At 44.2% G+C, this 19,351-nt stretch overlaps 2 protein-coding genes across 4 annotated transcripts; one reads left to right on the forward strand and one right to left on the reverse strand.

Annotated features, from left to right (window-relative positions):
• Window positions 1–1,742: 1,742 nt before the first annotated feature.
• Window positions 1,743–10,927, forward strand: LOC139545662 (uncharacterized). 2 transcript variants are annotated; one of them, XM_071353653.1, is made up of 6 exons: window positions 1,743–3,625; window positions 3,854–3,979; window positions 4,209–4,539; window positions 4,687–4,853; window positions 5,590–6,740; window positions 7,067–10,927. In XM_071353653.1, exons 3-6 carry the CDS (start codon window positions 4,305–4,307, stop codon window positions 7,446–7,448), a joined length of 1,935 nt encoding a protein of 644 aa, XP_071209754.1. In that variant the 5' UTR covers window positions 1,743–3,625; window positions 3,854–3,979; window positions 4,209–4,304; the 3' UTR covers window positions 7,449–10,927. The 2 variants fall into 2 exon arrangements, with proteins under 2 accessions (XP_071209754.1, XP_071209755.1); XM_071353654.1 differs by having other exon boundaries at window positions 1,743–3,962.
• Window positions 10,379–18,576, reverse strand: LOC139545666 (AN1-type zinc finger protein 5-like). Of its 2 annotated transcripts, none has more exons than XM_071353658.1 (6): window positions 18,392–18,576; window positions 13,654–13,818; window positions 13,106–13,208; window positions 12,914–12,999; window positions 12,520–12,639; window positions 10,379–12,113 (listed from the first exon to the last, which is right to left on the reverse strand). In XM_071353658.1, the coding sequence occupies exons 2-6, from the start codon at window positions 13,814–13,816 to the stop codon at window positions 11,965–11,967; spliced, it is 621 nt and encodes a 206-aa protein (XP_071209759.1). In that variant the 5' UTR covers window positions 13,817–13,818; window positions 18,392–18,576; the 3' UTR covers window positions 10,379–11,964. The 2 variants fall into 2 exon arrangements, with proteins under 2 accessions (XP_071209759.1, XP_071209758.1); XM_071353657.1 differs by having other exon boundaries at window positions 18,290–18,569.
• Between the last annotated feature and the right edge of the window lie 775 nt (window positions 18,577–19,351).

Raw genomic sequence — 19,351 nt, forward strand, 5'->3', positions numbered from 1 at the left:
CCGTTCAGTCTGCTCTGTGCATATCTGAAAGTGACCGAGCCAGCAGCCAAGAGAGTTTTTCATGTAAAAAAATGTACATGTATGAATGGATGTAAAATGTTAATATATATTAGATCCAGTACAATGGAATAACTATGGTCCACTTACTATATAAGGGTAGTCAGTGGACATTCTGAACCTTGTTTAAAGTCAGGTCACATGACCAAGGAGCTATTGAAATGTGAAATTTTGAAAAATGTAGGTAAAAGCGTGTGAAATGAAAATGGACAAACTAAAGGGTGTGCAATGTGTAGGCCCACTGAGTGTACATTCTGAACCTTGTTTGAAGTCAGTATGTCATATGACCAAGGAGCTATTGAAATGTGAACGTTTGTAAAATACATGTAAAATCATGTCAGATAAATGGTTAAACTAAAGGGTGTGCAATATAAACTCAGTAAAAAAAGAAACGTCCCTTTTTCAGGACCCTGTCTTTCAAAGATAATTCGTAAAAATCCAAATAACTTCACAATCTTCATTGTAAAGGGTATAAACACTGTTTCCCAAGCTTGTTCAATGAACCATAAACAATGAATGAACATGCACCTGTGGAATGGTAATTAAGACACTAACAGCTTACAGACGGTAGGCAATTAAGGTCATAGTTAGGAAATCTAGAACACTAAAGAGGCCTTTCTACTGACTGAAAAACCCAGGGTTCCTGCTCATCTGCGTGAACGTGCCTTGGGCATGCTGCAAGGAGGCATGAGGACTGCAGATGTGGCCAGGGCAATAAATTGCAATGTCCGTACTGTGAGACGCCTAAGACAGCGCTATAGGGAGACAGGACGGACAGCTGATCGTCCTCGCAGTGGCAGACCACGTGTAACAACACCTGCACAGGATCGGTACATCAGAACATCACACCTACGGAACAGGTACAGGATGGCAACAACAACTGCCCGAGTTACACCAAGAATGCACAATCCCTCCATCAGTGCTCAGACTGTCCGCAATAGGCTGAGCGAGGCTGGGCTGAGGGCTTGTAGGCCTGTTGTAAGGCAGGTCCTCACCAGACATCACCGGCAACAACGTTGCCTATGAGCACAAACCCACCGTTGCTGGACCAGACAGGACTGGCAAAAAGTCCTTTTCACTGACGAGTCATGGTTTTGTCTCACCAGGGGTGATGGTCGGATTCACGTTTATCGACGAAGGAATGAACGTTACATCGAGGCCTGTACTCTGGAGCGGGATCGATTTGGAGGTGGAGGGTCACAGCATCATCGGACTGAGCTTGATGTCATTGCAGGCAATCTCAATGCTGTGCGTTACAGGGAAGACATCCTCCTCCCTCATGTGGTACCCTTCCTGCAGACTCATCCTGACATGACCCTCCAGCATGACAATGCCATCAGCCATACTGCTCGTTCTGCGTGTGATATCCTGCAAGACAGGAATATTAGAGTTCTGCCATGGCCAGCGAAGAGCCCGGATCTCAATCCCATTGAGCACGTCTGGGACCTGTTGGATCGGAGGGTGAGGGCTAGGGCCATTCCCCCCAGAAGTGTCCGGGAACTTGCAGGTGCCTTGGTGGAAGAGTGGGGTAACATTTCACAGCAAGAACTGTCAAATCTGGTGCAGTCCATGAGGAGGAAATGAACTGCAGTACTTAATGCAGCTGGTGGCCACACCAGATACTGACTGTTACTTTTGATTTGGACCCCCCCCCCCCCCCCCCTTTTGTTCAGGGACACATTATTCCATTTCTGTTAGTCACATGTCTGTGGAACTTGTTCAGTTTATGTCTCAGTTGTTGAATCTTATGTTCATACAGATATATACACATGTTAAGTTTGCTGAAAATAAACACAGTTGACAGTGAGAGGACGTTTCTTTTTTTGCTGAGTATAGAAGGGTAGTCATTGGACATTCGGAACCTTGTTTGTAGTCAGTAGGTCACATGGCCAAGGAGCTATTGAAATTATAATGTTTGTTTGAAAAATCCATGTAAAAACGTGTGAGATGAAAATGGACAAACTGGGAGGGTGTGCAATGTGTAGGCCTACTGAGTGTACATTCTGAACCTTGTTGAAGTCAGTAGGTCATATGACCAAAGAGCTATTGAAATTCAAAAATGTAAATAAATAATTTTAAATAGTGCGAGACAAAAAAAAGTGTGTGCAATGTGTGTCTATGCCATCGGGTTATCTAGAACCCGTTTTGAAAGTTTTAGGAGTAATGGTTAAAGAGCTATTGAAATTTGAAAAATTTGATTTGTCACTATGTTGACGGTCCCTAACTGCTGTTGGTGGACGTAAGGAAAACTACAGGCGAATATCCGTCGAATATCCAACCTGAAACTGGTTTTACCTCGGTTGTAAAATTACGTATAATTGCATGGAATGCGTTTATAAAAGGCCACATTTTTCCCGGACCCCTAGGCTACTAAAAAATGTTACCCATGTATGCAAGTTTTGTAAGTGCCTCTACTGCTCTATGCCACTACGTAAATGCGATGATATGCATGCAATGTTTAAAAATATATATAATGTATGCCTTGCCTACGAGTACCTCAGCTCCCCAGGTCACACCCCTTTCGCGCTCACTTTTTGTTCCGTCGCCTCCCGATTTGCACATTTAAGCACTAATTGTCAGTGTATGTACTTTACCTGTAGGTAGGCTTTATGTGACAGATAACATTTACAGCATATGTTCCAAAATAAAATATATAACGTTTAAACGGAGTTAAAGCTTCAAATGTCACGGATGGAGCCGTCCAATTGATACCTTTTGGGTGGCTCAACCCTTTGGAAAGTTGTCAAGGAGGGCTGTCACGATATGTTCTTAACTCCGTTACACATGGCAGTTTTATTTGATTTTTTACAAGTTGGCACATATGCTGTACATGTTACCAGTGCGAAGCAGAGGATCACTGGTTGAGACCAGTATGGGGCAGTCGTACAGTGGAGGTTAACTTGAAGAAGAATGGCGCCGAAGGAGATGGCTGCCGGTTTACGATCCCGTAACCAATTGTGCTATTGTGTTTTTGTAAGCATTTCACTGTAAAGTCGGTATTCGGCGCATGTGACAAATAACATTTGATTTGAACCCAACCCCCTTTACACATGATACCGCTCCGTTCTGCTGATCGAGGGACTGAGCTCATTGATCCAGAGAGGAAATCAAGCGCATAACATTTTGATTACAATTGCTGGGACTAGTTTGATTATTCCAATGTAAATATAATCTCCTGTAGGCCTACATACAGCATTTTAAAATACACATTGAGTTTTTAACATCCTAATACCTATCAACATTGGATGTTATACCATTTATATTTAAATTATTTTATACCAATTCCTCAAGATAAAGAGTACTAGTACTTAGAACTAGGATAAATGTAGCCTCTATACCTATTTGTGTGTACAATAACAAATAAACATAGGACGTCACTATGAATATATTTTCATTTTATGCAACATACAAATGTATTTATATGTGTGATAGATTATAGACTGAGCTAGACGCATCAACATCCGTTTTAAACACTAACGGTTGGGGTTCTTGAACATTCCCCATAATTCCTCACCCGATGTCAACGCCCCGGACCCGAACACCTACAGTCGGATTCTAACACCAGGAAGTAAATCGGAAAGAATATTGTAAAATATTGTATTGCCTGTTTTCAGCTAAGTTTTATATTGCGAGTTAAGCTGTTGTCTAAGTAAACAATAACGTTGATCTGACAGTGTTGCATCCAATTTCGCACCCACAAATAAACTGTTATTGGCGATAGTACGTTTGGTCTATGTTGTGTTCATGTGCTGTTTGTTGGCAACGATACCCCTAAATCAAAGGTTGTTATTTTAAGGTACAGCTGATAAACCTTTTACGGTAAATTCAACAGTAGGTCCGACCTACTTGGTACTTTCAACAATACGGATTCGCCTCCCTCTGGCTCAAGGGTTGCTGAGAAAAATGTATGTCAGCCGAACTCGTAAGTTTTATTATATTTCAAATATGTGAAAAATTGTATTTTTGTAATTAACCTTTATTTTACCTGTGTGTGAACTGTAGCTTTATTACAATGTTATTGCTCTCTTTATTGCAATGTTATTACTCTCTTTAATACAATGTTATTGCTCTCTTTATTGCAATGTTATTACTCTCTTTAATACAATGTAATTGCTCTCTTTATTACAATGTTATTATTCTCTGCCCTTCAGCTGCATATATTTTCCATACCTGCAAGGACACAATGGTGGCAGTATTGTAGACTACATTCATCCTTGAACCAGCGAGACGCCAGCTGAGAGTTGGAGATGCCTCTATTCCGTGCCATGATGGAGCCCAGGGCTGAGAAACGGGTAGTGAGAAAGAGGAAGATTAGAGGACGAGGAAGATGGGAGGAGGATGATGATCACCCTCCCCGACTGACCCAGCTTTGTCTGCGGAACTTGGCGGAGAACATGAAGGAAGTGTGGGTCAAAGACTACGCTGACAATTACATGGATCAGTACTTCTTCAGATATGTCATGGGCCCCTTCACCCTGCTGCGTGAGTCTGTCATAGGAACTGGAAGGGATTGTGTATGTATATGATGCCATTTCTGGTCATTTGTAAATGTGCACATGATTAGTCCACTAGTTACTGGTAAAAGTGTGTATGTGTCTGTGTGTCCCCTCTGTCTGTTTCTTTCTCTAGCGGCTGAGCTGGTGGAGGAGCTCCTGTCTGTCCTGTCCTCCAGGCGTGAGTTGTCCCGTGCGGCGCTACACCTCCTGTTGATCCCTCAGCTCAGAACCCTATCTCTTGGGGGCTACTCTGCCCTGGTCACCCCCAGCCTCTGCACCCTCATCGGGATTCGCTGCCAGGTTAGGACAGGCTTTGGTCCCCCTTATAATTTATAGTATGTGTTACAGTGAGCTCCTAAAGTATGGGGACAGTGACACATTTTTTGATTTGTTTTGGCTCTGTACTCCAGCATTTTGGATTTGAAATTATACAATGACGGAGGTTAAAGTGCAGACTGCCAACTTTGTGGGGGGTATTTTCATCAATATCGGGTGAACCGTTTAGAAACGACAGCACTTTGTACATAGTCCACCAATTTTAGGGGACCAAAAGTATTGGGACAAAAGTTTAGTATTTGGTCCCATATTCCTAGCACGCAATGATTACGTCAAGCTTGTGACTCTGCAAACTTGTTGGATGCATTTGCTGTTTGTTTTGGTTGTGCTTCAGATTATTTTGTAAATGAATTGTAAATAATCTATTGAGTCATTTTGGAGTCACTTTTATTGTAAATAAGAATAGAATATGTAGCAACAATTCTACATTAATTTGGATGCTACCATAATTACGCATAATCCTGAGTGAATCGTAAATAATGATGAGAGAAAGTTAGACGCACAAATATCATAACCCTAAGACATGCTGCTAACCTCTCACCATGACAATAGCAGGGGAGGTTAGCGTTTCTGGGGGAGTATGAAATGTATCCCTCTAACTTTCTCACTCATCGTCACTCAGTGCTGGAGTACAGAGCCAAAACAACAATAAATACTTTTGGAGCTCACTGTATGTATGGGTTCTCACTATCTCCCTCAGAGCCTGCATTCCATGGACCTCTCTGGAGCCCAGCAGGTGTCTGCCCATGTCCAGTGTGACCTGCTGGGTTGTCTGCCTTCCCTGCGCTCCCTCTCTCTGGCTGGCACCCCTTGTGACAGACAGGTTGTGGAGGTGGTTGCCCGCCACTGCCCCGCGCTGCGCCACCTCGACGTGTCCCGCTGCCACTTCCTTCCCCCCGCAGGCCTGCTCTGCCTGAGGGGTTCCTCCTGCGCCTCCCCACCCCCCCTCAGCAGCCTGCTGGCTCTGGATGTGGGTTTTGGGGAGGGGGACGGGGACGGGGACGGGGTGGCTGCCGTGGCCTTCCTCCTGCTCTCCCTGCCGTGGCTGGAGAGAGTGGCAATGGAGGGCCTGGGGGAGGCCTGTGGCCTCATACAGAGCAGGGAGTTCGGAGGGACTGAGGAGCTCATGACCAGAGAGGGGCTGCCCAGTCTCTGGGAGGTGTGGAGGGAGAGGAGGCCGAGTGGGAGGGCCACAGACACAGGAGAGATATCAGGAGCAGATGAGGAGGAAATTGAAGAGGAGGAAAATGACAACCGTTTCTCGTGGGCGAGTGAGAGTGAGGATGAGGGTACAGGTGAGGAGACAAGGGGAGTTGGAGGTGGAAGAGGTGACGCACAGATGAGAACAAGGAAGGAAATAGAAGAAGACAGTGTTGAGAAAGGAAGAGAAGAGGGAGTGGGGGGGGCAGGGGGTGAAGGCTTTACCTTACGTCTAAGGGAGGCGCAGGGCATGACTGGTGGGACTCTGGAGGCTGTAAGTCAGCTTTGCCCCGAGCTGCGCTCTATATCACTTGACTGTGAGGAGGGTGGGCCTAGCCAGGGGTCTTGTCTGGCTGCAGGCCTGGCCAGGTGGGCGGGCCAGCTGAGGGGACTCTCTGTGCGCTTCCCGGGGCCCCTGGATGAGCTGCTGCCTGCCCTGCGTGCTATGAAGGGCTCCCTGGTTTCTCTCACCCTGGAAGGGGTCAGAACCAGCTCTCACACACCCATGCTGGAGCTCCTCCATGCCTGTCCCAGGCTGAGGAGCCTCATCGTCCATGCTGAGCCTCCTTTAGCCCCCCAGGAGGAAGAGGAGGAGGAGGATGAGGACAGGGATCTACCCTGTCTACCCCAACTGTGCTCTCTCTCCCTAAAGTAGGTCAACTGCTACACAAATAGGGTTAACTCGCTATGCTCTCTCTGTAGGGCGTCATATCACTGTCAAGAGGTAGGACTCAAAGGGTCACATGCCAAATGGGAATCCCCAGTAATTTTCTCCGCAGGTCCTGTCTTGGTGAGTGGGTCATGCGATCCCCTGTACCCTCTGGATATCTGTATTTAGTGTTGACTTCACCAGGATGTAAGCACCCCCCTCCCCCCCGCTATGGTGTTGACTGCACCATTGTTTAAGCTTCTGTATATCCCTTCCCATTGAAGTTGTGATATCCTGTTCAGTGCTCATCTGTCTCTCTCTCCTCCAGCTTCTCCTATGACCAGCGCCAGATGAAGACCGTCATGTCCTGGAGGTCTCTGGGGGGGGCGTTGTGGCGCGTACTATCCGGCTCTCCCCTCCTGGAGAGGGTCTCTCTGGTGGCAGTGCCCTGTCCGCTGGAGCCTGTGTTCCAGAAGCTTCTGAAGTGCCCCGCCACCCGACCCCACAGCCCTCCACTACAACAACTATGCCACCTCAGCCTTGTTCGCAGTGACGTTTCCATGGAGACTGCGTCGGGCCTGATGTCCATTAACAGGCGTCTGAGCAGCCTGGACCTGAGAGGCTGCTGGGCAGTGAGCTTGGACAACATGAGGCAGTTACAGAGGACAGCCACCAGGAGGCAACGTTGTATCACTATCACCTGGACATGATGTGCTTTACATCTGACAACAGGCTGCCAGGCAGGGGCATCCTCATTCACACATACTGTATGTTTGGGGCAAATCCAACACATCACTGAGTACCACTCTTGATATTTTCAAACATGGTGGTGGCTGCATCATGTTATGTGTATGCTTGTCATCAGCAAAAACTAGGACGTTTTTTAGGAAAAAAATAAACTGAATAGAGCCAAGCACAGGCAAAATCCTAGAGGATAACCTGGTTCAGTCTGCTTTCCAACAGACACTGGGAGACTAATTCACCTTTAAGCAGGACAATTACCTAAAACATAAGGCCAAATATACACTGGAGTGGCCTAGTTAGAGTTTTGATTTAAATCATCTTGACAATGGCTGTCTAGCAATGATCAACAACTAACTTGACAGAGCTTGAAGATTTTTTTTCAAGAAGAATGTGCAAATATTGTGCAAAGCTTCTAGAGACCTAACCGCTGTTAATCGCTGCCAAAGATGATTCTAACATGAGTTGACTCAGGGGTGTGCACACCTATGTAAATGAGAGTTCTGAATTGAATTTTCAATACATTTGCAAACATTTCTAAAAACATTTACTTTTTCATTATAGGGTATTGTGTGTAGAAGGGTGAGATTTAAAAAAAAAAAAAAAATCCATTTTGAATTCAGGCTGTAACATAACAAAATGTGGAATAAGTCAAGGAGTATGAATACTTTCTGAAGGCACTGTATGTGATCGTGTCTCAATGTAATCAAAGTATGAAATTATTTATTTTCAAATACAATCTTTTTGGGCTTAGTTGGGGTCAATTTGCAGTGTACAAATTATTATAATTATGTTCCCTCCGAACATCCACTCCCACAAGGATCGGCCTGTGGCTGAATCTAGTTGCCTACCCCTGTTGTAGAATTAAGCAATAAGGCCCGAGGGGGTGTGGTATACGGCCAAATACCATGGCTAAGGGCTGTTCTTCTGCACGATGCAACGCAGATTACTAGGACACAGCCCTTAGCCGTGGTATATTGGCCATATATCACAAACCCCCAAGGTGCCTTATTGCTATTATAAACTAGTTACCAACATAGTTAGAGCAGTAAAAAATACATGTTTTGTCATACCCATGGTATACAGTCTGATATACCATGGCTTTCAGCCAATTAGCATTCAGGGCTCGAACCACCCACTTTATAATATATATTATCAAGATAAGAGCGTCTGCTAAATGACTTAAATGTAAATGTAATAGAAGACAAAAACCATATTCTTATAACAAGAATAATTTGTCATAGCTTTTTAATGACTTTTGTATTGTATAAAATGACATTATAAAATGATACTGCACTCAATAGATCCATCTTTACAATATATTCGAAAATATATTCTTCACCTACAAAGTTGCCGACTTTGTGGTTTACCTGACTCTGGCTGCTGCGTTGACTCCAAGAATTCCTGGAATGCCTAAAGTGTCCCCGGGCAGGTCCTTTGTCACAATATCCTCTAATGCTTGTCTCCAGCAGGTGGTTAGCAGTTTCAAACACAGTCATGTAAAACTAGGTCAAGACAAATAACACGTTTGCTTTGTCCCAATCACTCAAAAGATGTGACCTCTGGACCTATGATTGGCCTTAGTCATGTTAATGAAACACTTGACTTTCACAATAAGTTACTTTTCCCCATCCCTGATCACTCACTCCTCTATCACTAATCAACTGACTCACCTACACCCGCTATCAATCTTCCCCCTTTTCTCCCACTACCCCTCCCCTGTTCCATTTCAATGATTCAAATCTCAGTGATTCAAAGGAGCTTCCTTGGTGGCTACTGACACTTAATCTTAAACCTAGAACAAGGGCAAGCCTGCGAACCTGTCTCCCCCTCTCTCATTTTCTCTTTATCCATTTAGTCTGGGCAAAAGAGAGGAACACATGTCAGAAGGTAGATAAGGATGGAGAAGAGAACAGGTCAAAAGGAATGGAAAAGGTTTCTGTATTTCTAGTGTTTAGAGTGTTCTGTATGGTAAGGGAGTGTCTCTGATCGTTGGGACTGGGCTCAGACTGGTCTAATCTGGTTACGCTCCGAGAGCTTAGTGACGCTACCTCGGGTCACCCCTTCATAATCTCAAGCCTGTCCATTTCCCATGTTCACTGTGAACTCGCCCTGACCTCTCAAAACACTCCCACTTTCCCCTATGGCCCTACTTGTGAGCGTGCTCTCGTTCCCTGAATCCAAAACCAACCCCAAGCCCCTCCTGTACGGCTGGGGGGATATGTTGTCAATCTAAAGGAAAGAAGCTATTACCATAACACTGATCCAATCCTCTCAGATCTACATCAGTGGCTCGGGTGTAGGGGCCAGAGGTCGATTTGGAATTCAGAAACAATCTCCTTAGTTCCCCTAGCTCAGTGTTCCTTCCCAACTCCCCACAGCAGAGGTGCATTCATGTCATATCCACATCTGTCACTGTGATGTCAAACACTGAATCAGCTTTCCAGATATACACACACATACAAATGGCAAGTGAAACACAGACAACCATAAGAGATTAAGGGTCTGTCCGCTAGGGGGTAGGAATGTGCCTGTTCCAACCCCTAGTGAGAGGCTACAGGACCTCCCCAGCTGTTCATCGGTCAGGTTGAACAGAACACGTTGGTTCTCTGAGCCCCCGGCACATGTTCCACAACAGCCGTTCTTTTTTCCTCCATGCACAGAGGCAGGGAGGGATGGCATTGAGGTACCGGGGGAGTAGGACCGAGTAGTCATCTTTGCAGTCTTCCTTTCGTGCACTCTCCCGGAGCAGCTGCCAGCATGACTCCTGCCGACGCAATCCCCCCCCAAGCCTGTGACAGGTGTGTGAAAAAACACCAGGTTTGAAAACAGTGTGCTTCCAAACAGTCTGACTGGACCATATATTTACTCCTATAATGTAAACAACCAGGCCTTGTAATGTCTCTGTACACAGTCTTTATTTACATGATACAATTATGCTGTAATGCTGGGTAGCAAGATTATGTCATTCATAAATATCAGTTTGTTTGTTTTTTGTACAAATTTGCATAACTAACAAAGGAAAAAACTGAAATGGATACCTTTCTTTTAAAAAGTAAAAACCTCATCCCTACGGGAGAAAAAAGATCTACTCAGGACACACTCTTGTATCAATGTTTCACACAGCCAAGGAAAGTCTCACACACACACACTGCTGCTCTAGATCAGTCACACAGACCAATAGCGGAAAGAAAGCTGAAAAGATCCGTTGGAATCCAACTCTGGAATCTAGTTTTCAAAACCTCAGTTCTGCCATGCTCCTGTAGCCTTGGAAACATGTGCAGAGCTACTGGATATATTGCTTCACAAAATGAGGTGCACACAATCTGACACCCATGTGTTCACTCAAACTCACTGAACACGCACACCAAAATCAACACAAAGCAAAGCTGTCTCATATACCCTAACTTCACAACTGCACTGAATACATGTGCTAATATCAGTACCATCTTCATGTATATAAAAAAACAGGGATTAAACATGTCTCTCAGCAGATACAATAATGACCTAGCAATTCATTCAGATATTTTACATGATTTAAGATATTACTGCATGGGGTTGCTCTCCCATTCATTCATTTAGCCAATAAAACAGATGGGTAGTGCCCAAGCCTCACCCAGAGAACTGCACCAGGGAACCCTCTGCCGAGACCACAGTTGGGAGATTCTGACCTTAGATTAGTCTAGGACCTACTTGACTAAAAGTCCTGTCCCACATGATAGTTGGTAAAAATGTGTTTTTGTCCTTATTCTCACACCTCTTACAATGACCATAAAGACAGGCCGCGGCGTTCGGGTGATCAACCAGAAATGGTGCCTAAGGACTGCTTTAAAAATGTCAGAGGTAACCCCTTCCTCTGGAAATAATGAAGTGATTGTAAGAGGAGATGATTAGGAAAAAGCTTCACCTGGACAATGTGATGAGGAGAAACATGACCTGCTGCTGCGAGGTAGGCAGGTCACAGTCGGGGGGAAAAAAGCCCACCTGCATTCTGGGAGAGCGTTGCAGTTCTCGAGTGGTCTTACCTATCGGACAACTGACCCGACTGACACTAATGGGAACGGAACGTAGAAATGGAGATTCAACTGAACTCGTTGGGATACTGCATGTGCACACAACTTTAGAAAAAAATAGCTGTCGGCTATTTGGCAACAAAGTGGCCAGCAACAAGTATTCAGTTGTGATAGAACGTCCAGATAGATTTGGGTTCTGCAGAACAGATACGTCTCTCCTGGAAAGTTACCCTGGGCTGCTCTTTTAAAATATATCTATAATTTTTTTTTTACAGAATATCAGCAAAGACAAAAAAACAACAAAATAAAAGTAACAAAAAAAGTGACCGTTCATGCATCTCCCCCACGGGCAGGATCTCTGTCCTTTCTCAAGGTTGTGACTTTAAAAATGACATCCTTTTGCCACTCGTGCCAGTGTTCATGTCAAGGGTTCGACATCATACTCTAGTCTCTGTGTGGATGGTTCTTAACCCTATATTCTCCGGATCTTGTCAGCGACCACAACAGGGTTCTCCTTGCGGATCTTGGCAGCTGCCTCAGCCTTGTAGTCGTAAGGACAGTTGTGCTTGTCGGAGTACCGATGGACACCGCAGAACAGGTTCCCACAGCGACAGTCGAACCCTGGAGTAGAGTTCAAAAGGTCAGAGATTAGAGGGGAACCACAGCATGAACCAAACACCAACTCAATAAGAATTAACCTCTGATAATAAGACCAAACGCACAGGAAGACTAGGGTTACATTCCAAACCACCTACGTTGCAGCCGCGTTGCGCAGATGATCAGATAAATAAGTGATATTGATGGGGGTTCCTGCATGTTACACACTATTTATGCATAGTAGAGATCTGAGGCCAATCACAAATGCGGAAGTAGTTTGCGGAAGTCGGACTATTTGTGCAACTGCAGTGTAGGTGGCCTGGAACATGGCCAACCTCTTTCGCAAGAACGGCATGACGTCGTATGCATTGCTCAATCCTGTCATCCCACTTCAATGGAGAAGCACCACGTCCTGCTATGGCATGCTCACCTGTGAGGCCCACCCTCTTGCGGCACATGAAGCACTTATTCTTCTTGGGCTTGGGGGTGTCTTCCTTGGCCTCATCACCGCTGGCAGTGACGGGGCTAGACGCAGTAGGCTGAATCACAACTGAAGGAGAAAACAGAGGAGAAAAGCACTTAAATATGCACTTCTTTCAGTCTTAGGATTCAAATAGAACTGTTCCTGTGTTTTTTCTGAGGCAGTTTTAGCACTCACATACAAGGGTATTTTTAAACTGGTTTATTTTAGGCAGCCTCTGTGTTTTGGAGGCTGTATGTAAAACCACAGTTGGGTGGAAAGTATACAAGTCAGGGTGCATCGAAATAGCCAATGCTAAAGTGTGTCGAACAGAGCAATGTTTCCCTCTAGAAGTGTGTTTTACCAGGCTCTAGGGAATCTGGGCTATCCTCTCTTGAGATGCTCATCTCGGTCATTTGTTGAGTCACTGGAAGAGAGCCTTGAATAGTTCTGCAGAGGGGGCGAAAGAAAATAAAATTATAAGTTACAGATATGAGAGCGCATAAAGCAATAAGACATCCATTGTAGCACATGTGGACAAACAAGCACACCTTACCTAGCCATGTCTGCAGCAGAGCCAGATGAAGGGTCTACTTTGGCGAGACTGGCCTCTAGCCTCTGGATGGCTGAGGCCTCAGAGGTAGGACTACCGACTGCTCCTGTGACACAGCAAAAGCAAAACATCAACCTCAGATGGGAGACGAGACTCAATTTTGGTTCAACGGTTTCCGCTCAAGAGTGCAGCTGGTCCATAACGTGTATGCAAATTAGCGTTATCACGATAGCAGTATCGCAATACTCCGAGGTATCTTGGCAAGGAAACAAAACATGAAGCGGGCTAAATTTCCTGAGAAAAACAGTCCTATTGTTGGAAACAAGCAGCCTTATGTTGTCACCCAGAATCACATGCTTCCTTTCCAAGCAATAGCACACAATATGTATCATACAGTAGGTTTTTTAAAGAACCAAATAGTATCTTAGTATCGCAATACTGGTATCGTGACAACCCTAATGCAAATAGTGATTTTTAAGGGGTGGAGGGGGACGCACTATTTGAAGTAGATTTGTGTGGTCAGTAAGAGAGAGGGTGGAGGGGGAACTTACCCATTGGGCTAAGTTGGCTCAAGCTGCAGTCACTACTCTGCTGTCGGTTCAGATGCTCCTTGTAGCAGACCGAGCACATGCCGTTGTTTCTGGGGTTGCCATAGAAACCACAGCCAGTGGCACAAAGCACAGGCGTCAGGCTCGGGTTCGTCTCTTGGGCCATCGCTGTCGACAAATGGGAGCAAGGTGCCTTGTTAGTGTGGGAGTATGTGTGCTGGTGTCTGCATGCGTAGCAGTGCGTCTTCGGTGACCAAATGTAGGTGTGGTGGTTAGGCACATACATTTGAAAATAACATACCTGGAAGGAACATTAAAAATAATGAAGAAACAGGAGAGAAAAATGTACTATAAAAAAGACATCCACTGAAGCAAGGATTCTAAGGATTCTATTACCAAAGTTAGAGGGTTGAAATTCCTCATTGTGCACAAGAAAACAGAACGAACGGCGAGACGAATTAGGCCTAAGACTTTCAGCTCCCCTCCTTGGCAGGAGGAGCTGTTCACATCAACAGGAGTCAGGACTAGGATGTGTCAAAGAGTCATTACCATAAATGACTAGGCCTATAATGGTGTCAGCTGTTCCTCCTCCAGCTTGTCACAATTAAAGCACATGTTGATGGATATTTATTTACACTGTGGAACAAGGACAGAATAGTGCCAATATGGGGAGAATAGACTGAGGAGTCACATTTGCTGATCAGTTTCCGTCAAACAATGTTCCGCGTTGGATTGTCATTAACCCTCGAAGGTGCTGTAGCAAGACACTTAGAGATTCTCCGGAACATTTATATACCTTTTAGCCAGTAGTTGTCAAAGTAGTGCTCATGAGCCAAAAGTGATTGCAGAAAATTGTTTACCATGTCACATACAGTGCATTTGGAAAGTATTCCGAACCCTTGACTTTTTCCTAATTTTGATACGTTACAGCCTTATTCTAAAATTGATTGAATTACATTTTTTCCTCATCAATCTACACACAATACCCCATAATGACAAAGCTATAAACAGGTTTTTATAAATGTTTGCAAATTCTTTCACACAAAAAAAACACTGAAATATCACATTTACATAAGTATACAGACCCTTACTCAGTACTTTGTTGCAGAACCTTGGCAGCATTACAGCCTTGAGTCTTGGGTATGACGCTACAAGCTTGGCACACCTGTATTTGGGGAGTTTCTCCCATTCTTCTCTGCAGAGCCTCTCAAGCTCTGTCAGGTTGGATGGGGAGCGTCGCTGCACAGCTATTTTCAGGTCTCTCCAGAAATGTTTAATTGGGTTCAAGTCCAGGCTCTGGTCGGGTCACTCAAGGACATTGAGACTTGTCCCAAAGCCACTCCTGTGTTGTCTTAGCTGTCTGCTTAAGGTTGTTGTCCTGTTGGAAGGTGAACCTTCACCCCAGTCTGAGGTCCTGAGCGTTCTGGAGCAGGATTTCAACAAGGATCTCTCTGTACTTTGCTCTGTTCATCTTTGCCTCGATACTGACTAGTCTCCCAGTCCCTGCTGCTGAAAAACAACCCCACAGCATGTTGCTGCCACCACCATGCTTCACCGTAGAGATGGTGCCAGGTTTCCTCCAGATGTGATGCTTGGCATTCAGGCCAAAGAGTAGAATCTTGGTTTCATCATACCAGAGAATCTTGTTTCTCATGGTCAGAGTCTAGGTGCCAAGCGGGCTGCCATGTGCTTTTTACTGAGGAGTGGCTTCTGTCTAGCCACTACCATAAAGATCTGATTGGTGGAGTGCTGCAGAGATGGTTGTCCTTCTGGAAGGTTCTCCCATCTCCACAGAGGAACTCTGGAGTGACCATCGGGTTCTTGGTCAGTTTGGCCGGGGGGCCAGCTCTAGGAAGAGTCTTAGTGGTTCCAAACTTCTCCATTTAAGAATGATGGAGGCCACTGTGTTCTTGGGGACCTTCAATGCTGCAGAAATGTTTTGGTACCCTTCCTCATATCTGTACCTCAACACAATCCTCTCTGAGCTCTACGGACAATTCCTTCGACCTTATGACTTGGTTTTTACTCTGACATGCGCTGTCAACTGTGGAACCTTATATAGACAAGTGTTAACCTTTCCAAATCATGTCCAATCAATTTAATTTACCACAGGTGGACTCTAATCAAGTTGTAGAAACATCTCAAGGATGATCAATGGAAACAGGATGCACCTGAGCTCAATTTCAAGTCTCATAGCAAAGGGTCAGAATACTTATGTAAACAAGGTATTGTTTTTAAAATAAATTAGCAAAGATTTCTACATTTGTCATTCCGGACTATTGTGTGTAGATTGTTGAGAGAGAAAAAAAAAAAAAAATGTTTAGAATAACGCTGTAGCGTAACAAAATGTGGGAAGAGTCTAGGGGTCTGAATACTTTGCGAATGCACTGGATGTGCAGATTTGTGCACCCACCTCATTGCCATCTCGCTCGCTCTGCTGTGTGTGCATGATGTGCCTCTTGCTTGGTGTCACTCAAATGCTGAGGGGCTGAAACTCATTGGTTGAACTTGAATTGCTAGGGAGCTGGCCCATGTTTTCAAATTTGGGATTACGTAGCTAATTAAGGTAAAACAGTAATTCTGCTCATAGATTATGCATGTACGAACTACACATTGACACATCCAGCCCAAAGTGGGAGGTTAAAAAAATACTTAGGCGCCAAAGATCAGGAGCATGTCTTTAAGTTCCAGGTAATGAACAACGGGTAACTTTGCAAGAGAAATAAACAGATTTATATTATAGATCATGACGATAACATTAAAAAAAATCTGCCATGAAGGGGCCACAGCAGCCTGCTCAGAACATTCAGAGATGTCAGTGTTATGGCCCTGCGAGGAAGCGAAGGACAAACATACAATTCTGACAGCCCTTTGCACTCTCCAACCACATAGCTAGTCCCCAACCCCCACCATGGTGGCCTGTCACGCAAGGATTTCCTTAGAAAAGCCTCTTCGACTGTATCACGTGTCTGCCTGCTGACTGCAAAGCCCCCTGCAAGCACCACAATTGTTGACGTTGCCTAGTTTACACTAGTTACCACAGCCACAAAGTCTATATTTATTTATTTTTTTCACCAAAAGCGAAATTGTATAAACCGGTGGTGTTTTTATGACTTTGTGGTGAAGACCATGTTGCCTGGGCCAAAATGTTCGATTGTCACGGGCGGTACTTGGATGATCGTGGCCTGCTAGATGCCCGACAACCTGTTTGCCACCTGGGTATGCATGGAACACAAATGCTCTCACACATCGCTTTCTCAAAGAGAAATAAATAGCATTTGCAAGCAATCATCCATTTTCCTGGAAACACAAAATAGTGAGTATTTTTGTTTCACTGTCATTGACATCTGTCGGAGAGCAGCAGGGTCTATGAGCCCACTTCAATCAATGTGCTCCACATGCGTCCACCACTCCAGAGCCTGTAGTGACTATTAGCTAGGCTAATTTGTTTAAACTAATTAATGCAATCAACACGAAACAAAACACGCATTAATGTGTCTGACTGTAGCCCAAGCACACCCTGGGGGGGGGGGGGGGCTTATTAATTGGCACAATGTGGTTATTCACGACAGATTTGCCTAGATTATACCATAAATGTAAAGAAATTACTCTAAAGCTAGCCTACAGATGGACTAAATGGCCAAAATTACGTGGACACCTGCTCGTTGAACATCTCATTCTAAAATCATTGGCATTAATATAGAGTTGGTCCCCCCTTTTAATAGCCTCCACTCTTCTGGGAAGGCTTTCCACTAACGTTAGACGTTGGAACATTGCTGCGGGGAGTCCTAGTTACTATATATGGTCATGGTTAGACAAAGAACAAAATTAAACAGATTGATATGGCCCAAAACCACTGAGTCACGCTACAGCTAAAAAGTGCTAAGTACGAGACAAGAGTTAGCCAGCTAACTAACGTAGATTAGCATGACAAGGAACATAGTCGAGAGCAAAGGCAATAATAGTACTTTGTCGCACACTCGTCTGGAACAAATTAACACAACTATTTAGCTAACAATGTCCTGTAACTAGATTAGTGAATTAGATATAAGCCATGTTTTGACCCTTGTTCTTTTGTGCCTTCTTTGTCTGCCAACCATCTCTTCCTGTTTGGACGTTTTTGATAACGTTAGCGCCTCCATACTAAAATGAATCTTTGCACATAGGCTGGCACCCTATTCCCTATTTGTGCATGTCCGAATTCAATGTTAACATTTCCTTAAGCGTTAAAATGAAACTAATTGAAATCAACCAGCATCAACTAACATGATATCAATTCTCAAAAATTGGTTAGCAATTGCAACTAGCTGTTAACTAGTATCGTTTTAAATGATTTTTCAGATAAAGTACAAGCACAGAGAATTAGCTTATATATCGCTATTTTACCCTTAAGTCTCGAAAACCGATACTATAGTATAGATGGCTAGCTAGCGACCCTCCCTGGCTTGTTTTTTTCCAGGCCCAGCCAGACTGGTCACGTTCGAAGGCTTGTGATATTTTCAGTGAGGTGGTGGTGACAGCATTTGCTCGCTATACCTTGTTTACCAGAGGCTAACGACCAAGGATAAATATGACCTTCCCTCCACAAGACAACACATATTTCTAGTTCATTGATGTTCTGATAAAAATGTTTCCTTACGAAATTCCATATTAAGTTGATGTTGATCCAATTTTCGGTGTCCTTTTTCTGTCTTCAACCATACACCACGACAACCCAACCGTTTCAAATGTCGATTCTCACCTGCACAATTTGATCAAAAGCACACACGATGTATGGTCTGGTTGAGTACTGTCCACCAAATGTCTTTTCTCGCTGTTTTCTCTGACCGAGGCTGTGAGAGGTGTAAATGTCTTCTCTTTCTCTACCCCCCCGCCTCTGCTCTGTCGAGCGGTGTTTGTTTCCTACTTTAGTAAGAGGAGTGGCAGATGATGTCACGGTGAAAATACCGTACAGTGATTCGCTACCCTAGAAGCCCCGGAGCGCGTGTAATAGCATGGGGAGGTGTGGTGAGTATACCGTATTTATTGCACAATCATTTGTCATCCATCCACACACAGTTTGAATATCGAGCCATACCATGATTCTTAATGAGTCAATGTGTCTAAATGAGTCTTTCAAATAACACTGACAGGCTTGTGGTAACATATGTGTGTTTATTCTGTGTGAATATCAGATTTGTATCCACAGACAGGTGTGTGGGTGTTGCAATACGAGATCAATAAAAACAAAACATAAAAACAAAACAAAAATATTTAAATTAAATGGTTTTCCATTGCATTTTCAACTCGACTGATGTTTTTTTCCCACAAAATGTTGCGTTATATAGTGAATGTTCCCACTCTGATCTTTGCATATGCTTTCTAGTCAACAGCTAGCATATTAGCCAACATGATGAGATTATTATTCATCAAGATAATTTGTATTTGTCAAACGGCAGCCAAGCATCGATCCTCATGTCACCATAATAAGACCATATTTATTGGAAAGGAGCATCAAGCTCATCACCATTAACTTTGTTCACCCTGTGAAGTTCCTCATAACTTTTTTAATCCGTAGCCTAATAAACTGCATGCTTTCTCGAGTCGTAGTGGGAGGACCACACAACATATCGTCGCGTGACTGCAAGTTTACTTCGATATGATGGTTTATATGTGAATAAGTCAAAGTTCATTGGATGCGCACACAGTTTATCAGATGTTA

The sequence above is a fragment of the Salvelinus alpinus genome, chromosome 19 (assembly GCF_045679555.1).
Source record: "Salvelinus alpinus chromosome 19, SLU_Salpinus.1, whole genome shotgun sequence".
NCBI lineage: Eukaryota > Metazoa > Chordata > Actinopteri > Salmoniformes > Salmonidae > Salvelinus > Salvelinus alpinus.